This window comes from Trematomus bernacchii, unplaced genomic scaffold (genome assembly GCF_902827165.1).
Source record: "Trematomus bernacchii unplaced genomic scaffold, fTreBer1.1, whole genome shotgun sequence".
Classification (NCBI taxonomy): Eukaryota; Metazoa; Chordata; class Actinopteri; order Perciformes; family Nototheniidae; genus Trematomus; species Trematomus bernacchii.
Genome location: NW_022987582.1, coordinates 14,611,779 through 14,630,435, shown reverse-complemented (window position 1 = coordinate 14,630,435; position 18,657 = coordinate 14,611,779). Strand labels below are relative to the sequence as shown.

The 18,657-nt window shown below is 41.1% G+C and overlaps 1 protein-coding gene across 1 annotated transcript in view; it reads right to left on the bottom strand.

The window, feature by feature from the left end:
- zfpm2a (zinc finger protein, FOG family member 2a) overlaps positions 1-16,717 on the bottom strand; it is a 122,502-nt gene extending 105,785 nt beyond the window's left edge. The window contains exon 1 of the mRNA XM_034127909.1: positions 16,547-16,717. Coding sequence (XP_033983800.1) covers positions 16,547-16,586 — 40 coding nt within the window. The 5' untranslated portion in view covers positions 16,587-16,717. The remainder of the gene's footprint in view (positions 1-16,546) is intronic.
- Between the last annotated feature and the right edge of the window lie 1,940 nt (positions 16,718-18,657).

Genomic DNA, 18,657 nt, shown 5'->3' with positions numbered 1-18,657 from the left:
ATTGCTGAAAAGCAAATATTGTCGACTTCTGCTGACTTCAAACAGCAGTCAGATGGCAGAGACTACCTAGGCAGTTAGGCAGCTGCATTACACACAACAACACAAGAGAAAGGGCCTAAAGAACTCGCAGTGATTCCTTTCATGTTTGTCTTTACAGGAAACCCCGAGCGCTCATTTCTCTTCTTCTATGCAAAGGAAAGTAAACATGGCACTCTCTGCAGGCACATGGAATTGAACAGTTGTGAGCCAGTCATTTCTTTCTTTCTTGTGTTTTAATATTAGATGTGTTAGCTCGACCGGACTTTGGAATATTCTATATTTCTTAAAAAATTGCTTCAAAGATGAATTTGCATTTCATTCATGATACATATTTCATGCTACATCTGTCAGCATTCATGTGTCATTCCAGGATTTTTTCTGAAGTTTCCGAACTGAACTTTTGCTCAACACAGTCATGTACGCGCACACACACACCTGCTAGCAGACACACACCTGCTAGCACAAAGACACAAAGTTAAAAAGGAAAGGAAAGTTAACCCCGGTTTAGTTATGTTTCAGTCCCCACAATGCCCCGGTGATCTCCTGCAGTCTTATTGGACTATCAGTGCTCCGGGGTCATGTGCCTGGCCAGTCAAGATAAAACAAACCCTGATGAAATGAGGCATGCTGGGACAGAGAGGGCTGCTGTGCACTGATGGAGGAGAGGTGAGACTGTAACTGTGTCGTTCTGACCCCAGTGACCCGGCTCACCGCTTGAACTCCACTACACTCTGTTTAGAGAGGAGAGGATTTACTCTAATGCTATAGAGGTGTTTCACGGCCAAAACAAACATCCCACAGTAATTATGATTGTGTAGAGTTTAACGTGAATTGTAAAGATGGGAACAAATCTTGACATAGCATTTAAATAAATAGCAACCCTGCTACATTACTTGTAGACCTCTATTACATTAATAAATGACTTTGCAAATCAAGATATTACTTAGAAAACATATGTAGGGGTTATAAAGTGTGATGCATTTTTATATAACATTGCATTTGCTACTGTATACAAATGTGTTTAGGCAAATTATTAAAGTATACAATGATCATATTGTCCTATTTAGGCAGATATAAGGTAATGGCTTAACCATTTCTATGTAAAGAGATGCATTTGTTTATCACACAAAACACTGATATTAGTTTTTATTCCTGGTACAAATATGTTCATAAAAATATAACTGTAAAGAAACCGATTTTTTTAAATCGTTAAATCTTGTTAATGTATTATTTGTTGCATTGCTTCTTTGCCCTGATGTTTGATTTGTGAACACTATGCAGTTCTGTGCAAAATGTGGTGATGATAGTTGTGGTGCTGCTTGTCTGTGTTGGCAAGCTACTGACATTTAAAATCTACTGATCTCTTGAGTGTTAACTTTAACTAAATATGAGGGTTTTTGAATATTTAGGCTTTAAGTAAAGGATCTGGAAACGTCTACCACCGCTGAAGCGCGTATCAGCCGCAGACATGAATGAGCACAACAATATATATCAGTGTGACAGCTGCTCAAAGGCTTTTATCACAGATCTGATTGAATGATTGATGAGCTAATTGATTGGCGTTTTCATCTTGTCATTCATGTATTTAGCATTCAGTTGCGTCTGTAGTCAACAGAAAGAAGAACTACCTGCAGTGACAGTTTAAATATCCACACAGAGTCGCACAAAGTTGGAGACGGACAAAAAACAGGGCAGTTTTCAATATTCCACCCGAATTGAGCTGACGACACAAACCGTTATTTACCGCATTCAGATCACAGACTGACTGTATCACTATCACAGAGCTGGTCAATATACATCACTTCCACCCAAAGGATTACACCTCTTATCTGAAATGATATTCAATAAAGTATGACCGCAGAAATACCGAGTGGAGTGTTCTTGCTTGGATCTGGCTTATGCTGTGAAAAAAGAAAAAAACACTTTATTGGAATTAAGATCCAAGTCAAGATTACCTGAGGAAACAGCAGTTAGATTTCTGTTCCAGTGCCACGTCCTACACTTTATTCTCCGCGGCTCGGGGACTACACCACAGTGCACTGTTCCCCACAAGCCATGGGGGTGTAATAGGATGCCTTTATGAAATATATAGACACTCTCCAGCACCTTCCACAGATCATAGCGTGGGCTAGGACGTGAGCTAGGAGCAGGGCTTTAAAAATGTAATCCGTTACAATAACTAGTTACATGTCAACAAAATGTAAGTAGTATCCTAATCTCAGTATCAAATGTAATCTGATTACTTTCCGTCACTTTTGGATTATCAGATGCAATGCAAATAAAAACAAGAGAGAATAGATAACAATAAAATGTTTTTCACCGTGACCTTAGAACAGAAGAAACCAAGATATTTCATATAAAAAATGTAGTAACAGTAATAGTTTACAAATGCTGTTTTAGCTCAATACATTCATCAGAAGCATAGACTGCTTTATTTTGTGTGTCCACCCACTGCATTAATATATTTAAAAGAAAGAAGAATTAAATTAGCCTAACCATAAACCATATAGAAAATTAATTCTACCTATAATATATCAATCTTTATTTCAAAATGTATTGCAACACTGTAATCCTGCTTTTTTGTAAATGTAACAGGAATCTGATCCATATTTTGTTTAACGTAATTGTAATAGAATACCGTTTTTTTTGTATCCTGATTACATCATCTTGTTACCTGCACTCTCCAAGCCTCGCTCGGAGTGTGTGTGCGTGTTGCAGCAGGAAACGAGCTGGTGTGTGTTTGACTAATACGGCCTCGTTAAAATGCCCAACAATCCAAAGAGTCAGTGAGGCAACGGCAAAACTTTCCCCAGTTCCTTCTCTGACGCTCCGCCAGCGTAATATCATCAAGGTGCACGGGACGATACCACTCAGTCATTTGTGCTGCGTAATTAGCTGCTACACCTCCCCCCCCCCCCCACCGCTGTGCCATCCATTCACAGCTTCCAGCTAAGCGGGCGTCATTAGCCACATGAGCTGAAGTTAACTCCACCGCTGCCAGTACACTGAATTTATTAAATCAACACATTTTACAATTGTGTTAGGTTAGCAATAATATTAAGTCGAAACTCATATTTTTGATATAAACTTAATGTGATTGCTTTCAACTAACCTGATACAGTTATGTGAAATGTGTTGCCATAATACATATAATTAAAGTCAACGTTTCGGTTTCATGTCAGACTCTTCTGAATGCGGTCTGGAACAGTAGCGAGGTGGTTTCTCCCCAAACAAAGTCATCTCTGTATGGTTTAAACCGGACAGCTGTCATCACATTTTCCCTATGTGTTGTGTATAAAGTGGGTTTGGGGAATGTACTGCAAAATCTCCTTTTTTTCTATTTTCTGTGTTTTATTTTTCCCTGACATCAAATCCCACACACACAGAACCCCCCCTATCCCTCCCACCCTCTTTTATTTTCTTGTCGAGAATTTGATAAAGCCTTTAGTGAGTGTGGTTGGAGCACTTGGGCTGAGGATCTGGTGAGAAGTGTGGGGTCTGTCACACACAAACACACACACACACACACACACACCACTATAAGTACATTCTAATTAGCTGATGTATGCAGGACCTCATCCACGTTGGAGGGGTATCAAAAAGCAATCAACGCCCCATCCCTGATGAGCTCAGAGGGACACAGAGATCCACATTGTCTGTGGAAAGATGATGCGTGGCTGGGCCTCCATTCGGGCTTTCCAAACCACCATAATGCCATGCAATCACAAGACATTATGCACAGATCAGAACCCCAAAGCCACAGGATAGAGGGGGAAAAAAAGTAAAGAGAATATTGAGTTCATAATTCAAAAGCCTGATTATGATGGTGGCTCTTGTGAAAAGCTGCTGTGGAGAGCCAGGAGTGGGAGAATTGGCCGGCGAGGGCCAGCAAAATATGCTTATAAATGCAGAGGAGAAACTGTCATGATCAAGAGCAGTGCAGATAGCAGAGGAATCAGTTAAGATGACAACTCGTTGCCATGGAAAACTGAACAAATTAATTCGGCTGTATGAGGAAAGTGATTCTTCTCGGTGGAGGGGAATCAAATAGAACTACAATATCAACCTCAGCAGAAGACTACATTATCAGAATACAAATGTGCTTTTTGGATACTAATTTGTTGAGACCCTTCTTACTATGAGTGAACATTTGTTCACATCATGCAGTTCTGTGCACCACCAGAAATAAGCAAGATTTGGATTAAAATCTGATCATAGTTGTTGGGCTGTTTGTAACCAAGACACTGTCATTCAAATCGTTTCAGCGAAAGTCTGCGGCGGCTGTATGAGGAAAGTGATTCTTCTCGGCTTTGGGGGAATCAAATATAACCACAATATCAACTTCTGCAGAAGTCTACATTATCAGCATGAAATGGTGAAGAAAAAAAATATCCTAAATGTGCGATCTAGGATTTTGTCAGCCATTCATAATCTAATTTGACCTGCGGCAATACAGGCGATTGGTTTCAGTAAAGACCATAGGTGTTTCAGCTGCAGGCTCCAAAGGAGAGAGGCATGTGTGTCGCACAAAGACCATCGGTTAGCGACGTACCGAAAGGGACTCTGTATCACCATCTTATCTTCAAAGGACTGGGCAGGGGCTCAGGGGAGCTGTGCCACCGTCTCGCCTCCACACAGACACACAGACACACACGCACCACACACACACACACACACACAGGGGGGGTGGGGGGGATTTGGACCTGCAAGCAGGAACCAGAGATCTCTGGGCCGGCACCCAGGCATGGACCCTCCTCCAACTCGCCCGCGGAGAACAGGCAGGGTTCCTGCACACGCGGCACGACATCAGTGAGCTGATCCCCCCCACACCACCACCACCACCACCACCACCACCACCCTACTCCTCTCTTCCCTCCTCCCTTCCTCCGCCGACTGCCTGCCCATTTGCTTCCTGGCCTCAGCTTGACGGAGGGGATGGGATCTGAACTCAACTTAGACACAGAGTTTCCACATTTCACAGATGGCCGGGAGAGGCTTTGCATGGAGGTGAGGAAACAGAGAGAGAGAGAAAAAGGGAGAGAAAAGGGAGAGAGAGGGAGACTCATCGCCGGCGCCGAAGCGGGGCCGATTTCACACCGCGGCAGTGTGTGCTAAAGCAGGCCGCCGCTAATCCACTCACTGAGGGGAAGGCCTGGAGCTATTCCGCCGCCCGACCGCCATCTCCCTCCACAAAGCCATAAATGGTGCATTATACAACTGGGCTTCAGAGACACTGCTGATATGCTGATAGGTGGCGGACAAAGACCAAAGCAACCACAGGAGCAGAGCCACATGCAGGACTGAGGGGCCTTAGCGCGGCAGCAGAACAGCACACGTACTCAGGCATGATCTCACCAATGCTTACTTGCTGAGGTGTGGACTGTTAGAGTGCTATATCTGCGTTCTCATCGGGGGTTAGTTCAACCTCTGGATTGGGCCTCGAGACAGAGATGGACATGCACTAACACTCCTCTCCTGCTCTCCAACAACATAGCTTATTTTGTTCCTCTCTCTCCTTCTCCCCACTGTGAATTCCTATCTGCGAAAGTTACCAAAAGTCTTGAAGATGAGTCTTTGAACTTATGAAAGGCAATCATGTTGAATGAAAGGAGACAGGAAATATATAAACATGGGGGAATTTAAATAAATTGCCACAAAGAAAATCACGGCGAGGGCAGCGAATTATGTAACGATAAGACAGCCACCAGCCTAAGCCACAAAATGAGATGTTTTACAAGAAACGAACAGCGGTCTAGATTAGAGAGCCATCCTGTTTAGACATGAAGCCAATTGGGTTGATATCACATGTAGAGAACATTTGAAAGATAAGTGGGAACTATGAGAATTGTTATAATCCAACTGTAACAAAAAGCTCAAGTATATTGGCTTTTCCCCCCAGAAGCACTGCGCGATAAACATCTCCGATGAAAGAAGTTCATTACTGGTGCGCCGTGAAATGTAACATGCTGTATTATGAGTCTATGCCAACCTACAGCGAGGCAGCCTCTAAATGAAGCCTCAGGCATTTAATGGACATCATTAGGTGAAAACATATAAAAGATAATTATGGTAATTACAAATCCCTTTTATTCGCCCTGAGTCTTTGACAAGAAGGTTGTCATATCAGCCACTTCAAACAAACAAAGAGTTGTTGTCTCTTCCCCTAAATGATGTCCGGTTCCATTTGGATGGGGATTGTCTTCGGATTATCCTTTTTTTATTGTTTAGTGGCTCTGAATGGAGGCTACATTTCCTTCAGCAAAAACTTGATTAAAACAAGTGATTCACAATAGTGGAATTTGACTTGCATTTGCATAGGCACTTCATTACAAGTGAGACCTTGATCTTGAAAGCAGTCCCCCATACAAAGCTAATGGACATGTCTATTGGAGATGGAGGAACCAAGGCCTTCGATTTAATATCACAGACATCACAATGGGCACCCAAGGCCCGTCTTATTTCATTTCAGCTTCTAACAATATCTAAAGGCAGCGGTGGGCAGTAACAGAGGCATTTCTATTGGCTTTGTAGCATAATCTAAAACTAATGTATTCTAGTGGTTCTAAGGTGCTTTCATTAGCTGTCCACAAATGCATTGTGACAACAATACAACAATGGTGGACATTAGAAAACAAAATGTACTTTTGAATACTTAATTTATCTAAAAGCTAGATCTTAAGTAGTCTAACTAAAGTAAAACATTGGAATTTAATTTGCCCAATAGTAGGTATACTTTTACTTTAAAGGGGACCTATCATGCTCATTTCCAGGTTCATATCTATATTTGTTGTGACATGTCTCCATGCTTTAATGTTCAAAAAGCTCTTTATTTTTCTCATACTGCCTGTGCTGCAGCACCTCCTTTCACCCTCTGTCTGAAACCAGAGCCCAGTCTGCTCTGATTGGTCATCTGGCCGGCTCTGTTGTGATTTGTGAACCACTTAGAGATGTCCGCAATTAGCCTATCATGTACAATGTGTTGGAGCACTAGCCAAAAGAAGCGCGAGTGTTAAATAGTGATGTCACTATGTCACAGAAGAAAACAAAGGAGTCCAATGGATGCACAAAAAGCTACAACAGAGTACAGGAAAGGGGAAACCCCAAAAAGCATTATAAGGCCTCTTTAGAAAAAAGTACAAAATGATGATGACAATATTGCAGCTTTTTCTTCCCAAAAACATCTTCCTAGAGTTTGTTTTGGTTCAACCTAATCCAAGTGTTACTGTTATTTTTGCCACACAGGGTCAAACCGAGAGCAACTCTTGTCACTTCATCTGAGCGATACAGGATCTGAGCAGCGAGAGCAGATGAAATGTTGTATGGAACGTCTTTACGCAGAGACCGAGAGGCAATCGCAAAAGAGTTGGGTGTTTATTTACAATATGCATCCAATCATCCTTTGTCACAGTTCCATGTTCGTCCTTTTTTCCGAAACCACAGAGAGACACTCGCTGGAGATTCCATTTTTGGCCTCTTTGCTACACAAACTCATAATACGGTGCCGTCTTATCAGATCCTTCTTACAATAACAGATTCACTCGGAGTCAAAGCTGTTGTTTAACTTATTCAATCCCATGGGAAAATTCAGTTCAAACAAGTCAGGAGACATCTGCCAGTCCACAGCAGCTGATGATGTCAACGGGTCTCTGCTCGTACCAGATTCCTGCAGCACTTTCAATCATTCCCTGTGAGATTACTGCAATAGGATATTACAGTACAAACTATGACCATGTGTCCTGCTGCCACAAAGCTTAGCAACATATTACAGTTTGTCAAAGCAAGCTATTGCAGGCAGAGATAGATACAGAGAGGAGGAGAGAAGCCATTGACCTTTGTGTCCTTCATATTTGCCTAGCTTCCCCTCAACCCCAATCTGAAGAGTGAAATCATCTGATCCCAAACTAACTGTCAAGCGGCGTGTGATGGCGGCAGAGCCAGCAGACATCAATCAATCAGATTTTCTCCTCGTCTATCACAGGAGGCTTTTTTTCCCTGTTTTGCCCAGGCTTATCATCTGACCCAGTTGTTATCCTGTTTCTGAAGCTTAAAAAACTTGATTATGGTCAAATGTATGTCTTGGAGATTCACTCTGTAGTCTGAACCAGAAGGGAAAAACATATTATCACCAACAGAAATGAACGGAGGATGTAATGAATGGATTTATTTTCAAAATGAGGCTCTTAATTCTGCACTCATGGTGGAAATAAGGAGTTTGAGACAGTTATCTTTGCTTTTCAGGAATGCGTGATTGCGTGAACCTCAGATAAAAATCCAATCTGATATCATAAGACAAAAAGGCATTTTAGTTGGCTACAGCACTTGCTCAATGTCAACAGTTTTTAGTAATTACCAGATAAGCATTCTCTGAAATACACAGAGAGAGAAAATTGGCTGATTCTGAAATAATAGCGGCTGCATTTCTCTCCGGATGTTTACTCTGTCACTTCACAAAAGCCGGCTTTGAAATAATAAGAAGCAGGAGACGTGCACTTTTTCAACACGTCACTCCGTTTCGTCAATGTCCAATATCTAATGTGATTTGCATGATTTACAGTAAATAATCGATCACTATTTGTGTGCAGAAGGCTCTATTAAGGCTATTTCAGTAGCGGTGCTCCGTAGCTAATCACAGGCAGGCAGATAGGCCTCTGATCACATGATGTGTAAGCTGTGCTGTCAACAGCTTTAGCAGCTTTGCAATGGTGCAAATCAAAAACACAGCCTCTTTAAAGTATTAACATGTTTTGAAGTTTGTTTTATATTTTCAGCATATTTGACATAAATTGTTTATCTGTTTACAAAGCTTTGTCATTAGCGATTTTCCGCCGAGGCCTTAAGATGCGATGCGTTTTGTGGCGTCCGTCGGGCGGAAAATGCTGATGTACAAATTGAACTGAAAAGCTTGTTACTTAATCCACCTATCCCTTAACTGTAGAGCCGGCTGCATTTCATCCCAATGCAAAGTTGTGCATGGTGTTACCCCCACCTAAAAGATATCCTCGGTAATTCCTGCCAAGCTGGAGATTTACACCGAACAGCTATTAGGGCGTCACTTTCTGGAGTGCCAGCACAGGAAATGGTGTTCTCCAAATTAGCCCCTTTCTCTATCATCTATTAAGAAAATAAATCATGGAATTCTTTCTACTGAAACAATATATGTGATTGAAGTCAAACTCAAGGCTTGGCTCAGGATTTGACTGTATATTGCTGACAAAATGATGACAATGCCTGCTGCAAAACGTGACTCACATTTCCAGGAGTCTCTTCCGTTCCCTCGTCCAAGATTCAGTCAAATCCCTATTTTGACATATCCCATGAAAATATTTTTGATGAACTGTGGCTAATTAAACTGAAATAGACAAAAAGGATCTTAATACGGACATAAAAGTTGTTTACATCCCTTGAAATGGAAGACTGACAGACTTTATTTCTTGACTAAGATGAGTTGCAGAACTGATTCCCTTCTGGGCTGTGGAGATGTCAAAGCATCACACAAATGTGATGAACTCAATATCCATATCCATGATACATCAAAACCTCGGCATGGCACAAAAATAACTGCAATACCTCAGGAGCAACCTCAGAAATCCCCTTAATTGAGCAATATCTCCGTTCCTGATCCATGTGCATCAGCAAGGTGAAAAGGGACTGTGCAAGTTAAATGAAAGAAGAATTCATGATGTGTGGCGGCCCCTCTTACTCACCCTGGCTATTTCCCCTCTTGGCAGGGGCCAAATAGAGAATGTTAAATGAGGCAATTGTGTCCCAGAGGCAAGAAGGAGGAAGAAAAAAAAAGCAGGCAGTGCCCCTGCTCTTTGCTCCAACCCTGAGGAGCATTCTGCAGCACCCATGCAGGCCTGACCCCCCACCCCCCCAAACACCTCACACCAGACCTCACTCCACTTTAGACAACAACATGCACTACTAATTAGTCAAATTCCTCAATTCAAGGCAGTGCTCATGTACATGGAAGTGCAATGCCTTTGTGAAAAATGTACCGAATTTCAGATAACTCACAATATGCCAGAAAAATTAACTACCATTTTTTTGTTCTCTTATAGGCAATTGTTGAAAATGACCAAGTACATTTACTCGAGTATTTTATTTAAGCTTGTACTTACTTGATTATCCAATATTACTGCTTTGGTTTTACTTTAATGCCAAAAACAGACTCTTTTAAAAAAAATATGTGATTATTTTTCTGTCGAATTTGTCACAACTGTACTTACCTTGCAGATAAAGATTTAAAAAAAAAAAAAAAAATCCAACCATCTTTGGAAAAGTGGTCAAAAACTACACTAGTGAAAATAAGCACGACTATAATCACCTACAAGAATAAAATGCTTAAAGATGATGCATAATGAAAGAAAATGTTGCCAGTGGTTTCAGATCACCACATCTCAATAATATCCTGCGCCCCACACACAGTGATACCAGGATGCACTGCAGCTGAGGCCTGCAGAATGCCAGGATGTAGACGTGTTAGCATTCTGTGGCTGCAGCCCCTCACTGTCAGCCTAGACGCACTCCACGGTGACACCTCTGATAATCAAAGCTTTGTCTGGGTCTTAAAAGGACGTACTTGAACAACAGCGAGACCAGAGGCCCTCTCTGCTGCAATGGCCTTTGGACATCAATATTTAAATCTTACATCTCTGTTGTGATTAGAATGCTGCCTTTCTCTGTTGTTTTTCACCCCGTCTCTCCTGAAACAACGAGGTGGGGGTGAAAAAAGGGCTGAAATCAATGATCTTTGAGTCTAAACTAGATTCCTAAGCAGTTTGCCACTCTCTGCAGCAAGATAAGATAAACTCTCTTTGACCTAAGAGATGAAGTTGCCATGACGATCAGGGAGTCCACTTTCTCTATTGATATTTCGCTGATGTAACAACAAATGGAACCAGATCCCGCTCTTGATAATGGTGATTAATTAATACCTATATTGATCCCTACAAGCAAGAGACAAGGCTATTAACTTAAAGCAGGCTGAAAGTCAATTGTTACCTGGGGGCTCAATGGGCGTCATTGATATAAAATCTAAATAAACAGAGAGGAATACGGTCAAAGGAGTGAGGCGTACACTGAGGAAACTGAAACATTGACTTTAATTAAACGTATTATGTCAACAGATTTCACATAACTGTATTAGGTTAGTTGAAAGCAATATTATTAAGTCTGAATAAAAAAAATAAGGTTCAACTTATAATAAAAAACAACTAACATGTAACATTTGTTGACATAACACATTTAATCTATTTCAGTGTTTCCAGTGTACTATCAAAGAGGAAATGCACAACAGTAGATTTAGCTTTTGTTTAGCACAAATTGCTAAAATTAACATTTTGTTTCAGGTTGTGACAGAATCAAAACACAATGCTCGCAGTGGCCGTTATTGTGGAATAATAGCAGTGGAATTCAGGAAAGAGGAAGATAAAGAGGAAACGGCGTGAGGAAGTGACCTCCACCTTTGCTGCAACCCTGCCCACATTTCACACTGCTGTCCAGGCAGTGCAGCGACAGGATCACACACCGGCAGTCCATCCAGCTCATCCACACATCACAGCTCTGTTTGCAACAAAGGAAGCAGCAACTGCTATACATTCCTCTCCCTATAGCTGCAGAGACATAAGCAGTAATAGCAGCGCGGCCAATACTTTCTCCACAAGTAGACACAATGGCAAAAAAAAAATACATTACAAGACGACAACATTCATCTGCATTGTTGTTCGGTGTCAAAAGTGAGGAGGCAATTGGGGATCCTTCAGCTAAGACGAGGCAACGGCACAAGCTGTTATTGGCAGGGAACAGATGTTTGAGGGAAAGTTGGCATTCAACAACCATTCTTCTTCTGACAGAAATCAACAAGAGAAACACAAGAGACAAGCCGTGATTGTCACCCAATGAAAGAGAAACCCTTAAATATACAGCGAGGCTGGCATGCAAACATTTTTTGATTTTACACCCCCAAAACATCTGACTGCCGGAGTTGCCAGCGTTCACGGGCCAAGGGTGAAGCGCGGCGTCTACGACTTCCACAGCATTAGCACGCTTTTCCCTATATTAGAACACTAAGTTGTAGTAACGAGGGAAAAAAAAGATGGAGTTGTGTTCCCGGAGAGAAAAAAAATAAATCTAGCAGCTCCGATCCCTCTGCTCAAAAACACAGACACATGCTCGTTGCACATAGTGTACATGCACCGATGTATACACAAGCAAACACACACAAATTCAGATACAGGATGTTGGCAGACAATTCAGTAAACACTCCCCTTATCCCTTACTACTGTAATCTGCCTCTGATAAATGCCCCTCAAAGATAGAAATGTCACCTGATATGGTAAACAGTATGCTGACATTACATAAAGTGGCCTTATGCTAAGGAGTTGGAGAGATTAACTGTGGAGCGGAGATGGGAGAAAATGGTCTCCACGATAAAAAAAACAGACTTCTAGCTCCTCGCAGAGAACGCTGTTTGGCTGTCATTCAGTTCTAAACTGACTAGCAGGGAAAAGCAGGGGGGCTAATTATAATAATCCGAGGGTTGTGTGTATGTCGTGTTCTATTTAAGGTACCTCAGTGTAAACAGGAGCAGTAAATAATACGGCTGCAATTAGTATTTATATTTTTAACGATTCAACTTTTGATCATTTTCTACATAAATGCCAGAAAAATATTGAAAAAAATGTCCAGTTTCAAAAGATCCAAGCTGATGTTTTGTTTTTACAGTCAAATATAAAAAATATATTTATTCCATTATGCTATGAATACAAAAAGGAAGGTAATCTCAATGTTTGAGATGCTAAAAAAGTGAATTTTCTGCATTTTGTGCAGTTGAACTATTAATCAATTCTCACAATTTATAATTACAAATAAAAAAAACCCAGTTAGCAATGTTTCCATCAAAGGCCTAAAAATCGAATATATAAAAAATATAAAAACAATGCACAAAACAGGTCATATTTACCAAAGCATCCCTAGCCCCTGTTCCAACGTTAACCACAGGTCATTATGGGTCAAAACAAAACATTTGTGTAACTGCAGCAGCTTTACAGATCTCTATCACGTGCGAGGACAAGTCATTTGGACAGTGTGACTCGGTGCTGAGCTCAGGGGACTTGTGCACTTGCCGCTCGGGTGCTGTTCAAACTTACAGTAACAGAGCAGCATAATCACTACAGTACGCTGCCTGATGGTGGGTGGACAGTGTGGAGTAAGAAAAGGAAGCAACATGAATTCTCAGAGGGTCCATACGGAGAAGACAACAGTAAAGGGGAGAGCACTAAGTCAGTTTAATAAGCACATTTGACATTAGACGTCCGCACATGGCCTCAGAGGGCCGCTTCGATATGTTCCCATAAACACTGGCGGAGGCACGCTCCCTACATCATCCAGATTCCCCTTTATGCCGCGAAACTTTGGGGGGCAATTTTACAGAAAAATTACTCTGAGGGGCCTGGTTTCAATTCAGCCATGTTCATATCTTCCCTTCCTATTAAGCATCAAAATGTTCTCCTCTCAGTGCGAATAGAGGTATGGACACCAGCAGCAGCAGCAGGGGAGAGGCGAGGGAAGAGGTGGGGGGGCGGGCGGGTGGAAGGGAGGGGAAGGAGGGAGGGTGAGAAGAGAGGATAGAGGGAGCTTGGTGGAATTCACACATCATATTACAGCAGCTAATCGCAATCCGCAGAGCATCAGCGATATTTTCATCATTCCTGTCAAATTCTACTGACCCGCCTTGGAACAGCTAACAATCTGGGCAATTTATTGGCATATTGGCACGGGGTGATAAGGCTAAAAACAACAGCAGCTAGCAGCTGGCCCTGCGAGATGAGCTGATAACATTGATATGTGCTCCCACACAAAACACCTCCAACCACTATCTGCTCTTTCTATCTAACTCTTATTACAATAAAAGTGTATGGCTTTTTTTTCCTTTCTTGGAAAAGCAACAAGGAGGAGGGGGTTTTACAGAGAAAAGGGGGTCAGAAATATATATTTATATCTATATAAAAAAATCAGATGTAACGTTTCAGGGGAAAAAAACAAGGGGGGAAAATACATAATTTATCACTGTATTATCGGGATATCCAGGCAGCCTAATCAAGGAGCACTGAGTGACTATTTTTTGCCTTATCATCCAAAGTGGTGGAAACGGAGAAGGAATTATCAGCCAGCTGCAGATTGCTGGGCTGGAATTTTAATGGTAATAATCGGGTTTCTGATGGTATATCTTCCCTGCTTATCTTTCCCATTATCTGGCCTTATCTCCCCAGTCATCGGAGCAAATTAATGGTGCTCTTTCAGCATCGCCTTTTTATCACCGCTCAGAGAGCACCCAAGGGGAAAGAATAAGCAAAATATTAAAATACTGCATAAATCACAATTTTAGATAACGGTCCAATGTATGCAGGAGGAGGGGGGGTGGGAGTGCGCCCAACAACCTTTTTGTCCTTTAGAATGACTGTCTGTGCCTGACTTTCTGTGCACTGCCTCCCCTGCCTTCTTTTTCCCAGAGTTCCCGGGGTAGGAGAGAGGATCTAGGCTCCAAGTGACCTTTTCTGTTTCCTTGATTATACCACTGCACAGCGGCTCCATATTAACAAGATCTTACACATGACATACTAATTCACACAAGGCCAGGTCACGAAGCACCACACAAACGTTAGACGCTCTTTTTGCTCGACGACAAAATTCGGATGCTACGATGGGATTGGTCCAGAGATGAGTGGGCCAATCACGTCATACGTCGTCGTGCTTCTTTGTTGACTTAAAGTGGTTGCAGGTTTGTGGTGGATGCCAACAAATACATAAGTACAAACTCAAAGATAATTCATAAAAAAGGATGATTCTGAAAAATATATTTTTCCATATAGAGTTTATGGCAATCAAAGTGTTCTAACTGTATGAGAAATAAGTGCAAAACGACCGTTTTCACATAATATTAATAAATACAATGCTAAATTGGATTATCTTAAAATTGAATATTATAAATAAAAGATACTGTTGTAAAATGTACTGAAAACAATTTAAAACACTCATAAAACCTAATTGTGTTACCAGAAAGGCAACAACAAATTATAAATTCCAAACCATATTGCCCTAAAAACTTAAAAAATGCTATCCCCAAAAATATTTCAAAAGTGAAACCATAATAATTAAAACAAAACACGACGACACACACAACAATGTCTTGTGTCGCAGAATCGTTCACACACAAATGTATTAAAACAGATATTGTATACTAACATGCACATGCCATCATGAATTCATGCATGTGACCTCACACACACACATGCAAACACACACACCCACACATACAAATGTTGCCTTAGTTCTGAATTCTCCCTAATATCTCGACGCAGATACACAGTATCCTGGGTGCGACACAAATCAGTGGAAGTGGTTTGATATTTGATATTTTGATCCCAAAGTAACCAGTCTGCTTTTTAGGCAGGACAGCAGCAGACAGGAGTAACAGCAGACACACACACACACACACACACACACACACACACACTGTACACACACTCTGATGTCTGCTGGAGTGTGTTTGGGTATGTGTGGGTGTGTGTGTAACAATCACTACGTATTTAAGGATGCTCTACAGGCCCTTTAAAATCAATAAAATTATGAAAAGTTCTTAGTAAAAATATAAAATATGTTGACAATAATTCAGAAATGTGAAAGTGACACACTTTTTGTTTTATTTGCACCATAATGTTTTACTGTATTAATATTCCCAGCATTCAAAACAATATTCCCCCTAATTCAAAGTTTCATTTAAACTACATTTAAAATATTAAATATGTGTAAATCAGAATCAGAATAAAAACATGCTGTTAAGAGCAATTATAGAGTTCAGTTGCAATTATAGAGTTCAGTTGAATTGAAATTATAATATTTCATACCTTGCTACACTTTGACTGGCATACTAAGCTACAGCTAATAAAGATTCATATTTAAAAAGGCTTTACTGTGGAGTTTGTATAGCAGTGTGTGCACACGTATTCATGCAAAGACACCATGTGCAAGTAAACAACATGATGGAGTGTGTGTGACACGAGTGTGTCTACAAATAAAACATTTCATAGCAATGCAATTCATAAGCAAATCGGCCTTTTAAAGCAATAACGTGGTACACTTCCAGGATGTAATAAGGCCTGGAATTAAGAATGGTGATTAATAAAGAGTCAAAGTGGCTGATAGACAATTTTGGATGAAAACTACAATAGTCCCATCAAACGGACAACAAATTAACTTGATTTTGCTACAACTTGGAAACTTTTCCTCCGGCAGCACGGTGGGATTTGGATTGTAAATCATCTTTTTGAAACACAAACCTATCTGCGGAGGGACGGAGCTGGACCGTGACAGGCAACACATGAGGGGCTGCTGAATCAGCTCCTCTGCGGTCACTATCACCACAAAACCCCGCAAACTCTGGGAAAGCTCGGAGACGCGGAGCAGCGGCTCAAAAAAAATGAAATAAAGGACAAAATAAACTTACGTCTGATCTGCCTGGGGTTGCTCTGCTTCCTTCGGGACATGCCTGCTGTGCGGCTGGTCAGTGAATCCAGGTGTAGTACTGACAGATCGATAGGTTCTGGTTCATCCAAGCAGCCGGTTTTGGGTATTTGTCTGATGGTAAATTGAGAAAGAAAAAGAAGAAGAAGGGGGGCACCGGTACTTTTTTTACGCACAAGTCTATCGTTCCGTCTGTCTTTCCTTTATCTTTCTCGTTTCTCTGGCTCTGGCTGTGGCTTTCTCTCCCTCACACACACACACGAATACACACCCTCCTTTGCTCTCTCTCTCTTGCTCTCTCCCTCTCTCACTCTTTCTCAGCACCGTGCTCCGTGATGAGGCTGCGCTTCGCCGCGATCCGCACGGACTGACTGGGGAGGTGAAAGCATTTCGCGCTTTTGTTTGAAGATAAGGTTTGTTCCTCCCCGGGTACCGTAGCCGCAGCTCGGTGAACTTCACTTGATCCACAATTACTTTAAACTTCCCACCTATTAATTAGCGTCGGCCTTAATTAGCGCGCGTGTTTTGGGGGAAATATAAACGGAGATGGAGACACACTGAGCTCCAGCCCGGGATCAACATGAGCCATCGCAGTCACAATAAAAACAAAAATATCATATTTTAAGATGCCTTTTCTCGGGTAAACATTTTCTCACACCTCTCATTAGTAGGTTTAAAATCATCAATATGATTAATTTAACATTAGTATTTGACCAATTATGCGACAAAGCAGGTGTTTATGGGATAATTTAATACAGCATGTGGTTCTATCAGCAGCAAATCTGAACCTTTAATGGCTGAATACTCCAGGAATAGCTCAGTTGCAGCCTGGCCACTCATTCCCCCATAATGCACTCTGATCTGGCTTGAGATCCCATGACCCAAGTTATTTGACCTCTTGGCCAAAAACTGAAACAAGTAATTTACAATCTAATATTTGTATAGCACACACAGCAAGTTTATAAAAGACTGGTGCATTTTATGTACTTTTGTTTATTTATTATTTTTAAAGGAAATGTATGTAATACAAACCAATGCAACACGGCAGGATTTACAACATAAGCTAATTTACAATCCCCTATATGGGCCTTAATCAATAAAACTCAGTTAAAAAACTGAAAATACAGTATAAAACACAATCTCAACAATATTAATACGTACCAAAAACACACAAATTCAGAATACAACACAAAAACACACATAAAACAATTAAATTAAGCACCATAAAACAAGAAACACTATCATTCATATCTGAGCTGTCTTTAAACGCTATTTCAATTTGAGTGTAACATGCTGTTGAGTGAATGAGTTCTGTAGGCCTATGTACTGTAGGGAATTCCACATTTTGAGCAGCAAAAGTAGTGTGTCCACATTTGGAGTTACTTAAAGCATCTTACCTCAATATTTATACCAAAACATTTGTACACTTGCTGTCAAATATATTCAGTGGATTTACAGCTTGTTAATGCCTTGTTTATTCATGAATATTTGATAAACTGTCAATCATAGCATTGCCTACAATTAGCCTGCCTATGGACAGAGAAAAATATTCTGAATATTTAAAGCAGGAGAGAGAGAGAGGAAAGGAGAGGCTTGAAATCATTCAGATTTTGACTGCCATGTTCTGAATAGTTGCCCAAACTGGAAATCACTCTCTTCAATTAGCCAGTTGGACTGCCAAGGAAGACAAGCAAGTGGCCTGTGAAATTATCTTGTAACCCAATTCCACAACTTTGGAATGGAGTCTGAAACTACAGAATAATTTATGTGGCAGATGGGTCAGCGGCGGTTCACCTTGAGGAGAGCATCTGTCTCGCGAGCCTCCTTGGTTTGTCTCTTCCTGCACCACCCCACCCCCCAACCCCCCCTCTCCACTTCAGCCTCCTGTGGCTGAAGTTTTTTCTTTCTTCTCCACATACAGCTTTGGTCAGGATCCAAACACAAGTGATGTCATGGGACAGTGAGTCATTTCATATATCAGCTTTGTCATAAATCATCACCAAATCTGTGTTACTCTTTTTTAAGCCAGCTTTATTCCAACGTATTAACACATGTTTTATTTATCTTATCATGTATGGTCAATAAACCCCATTT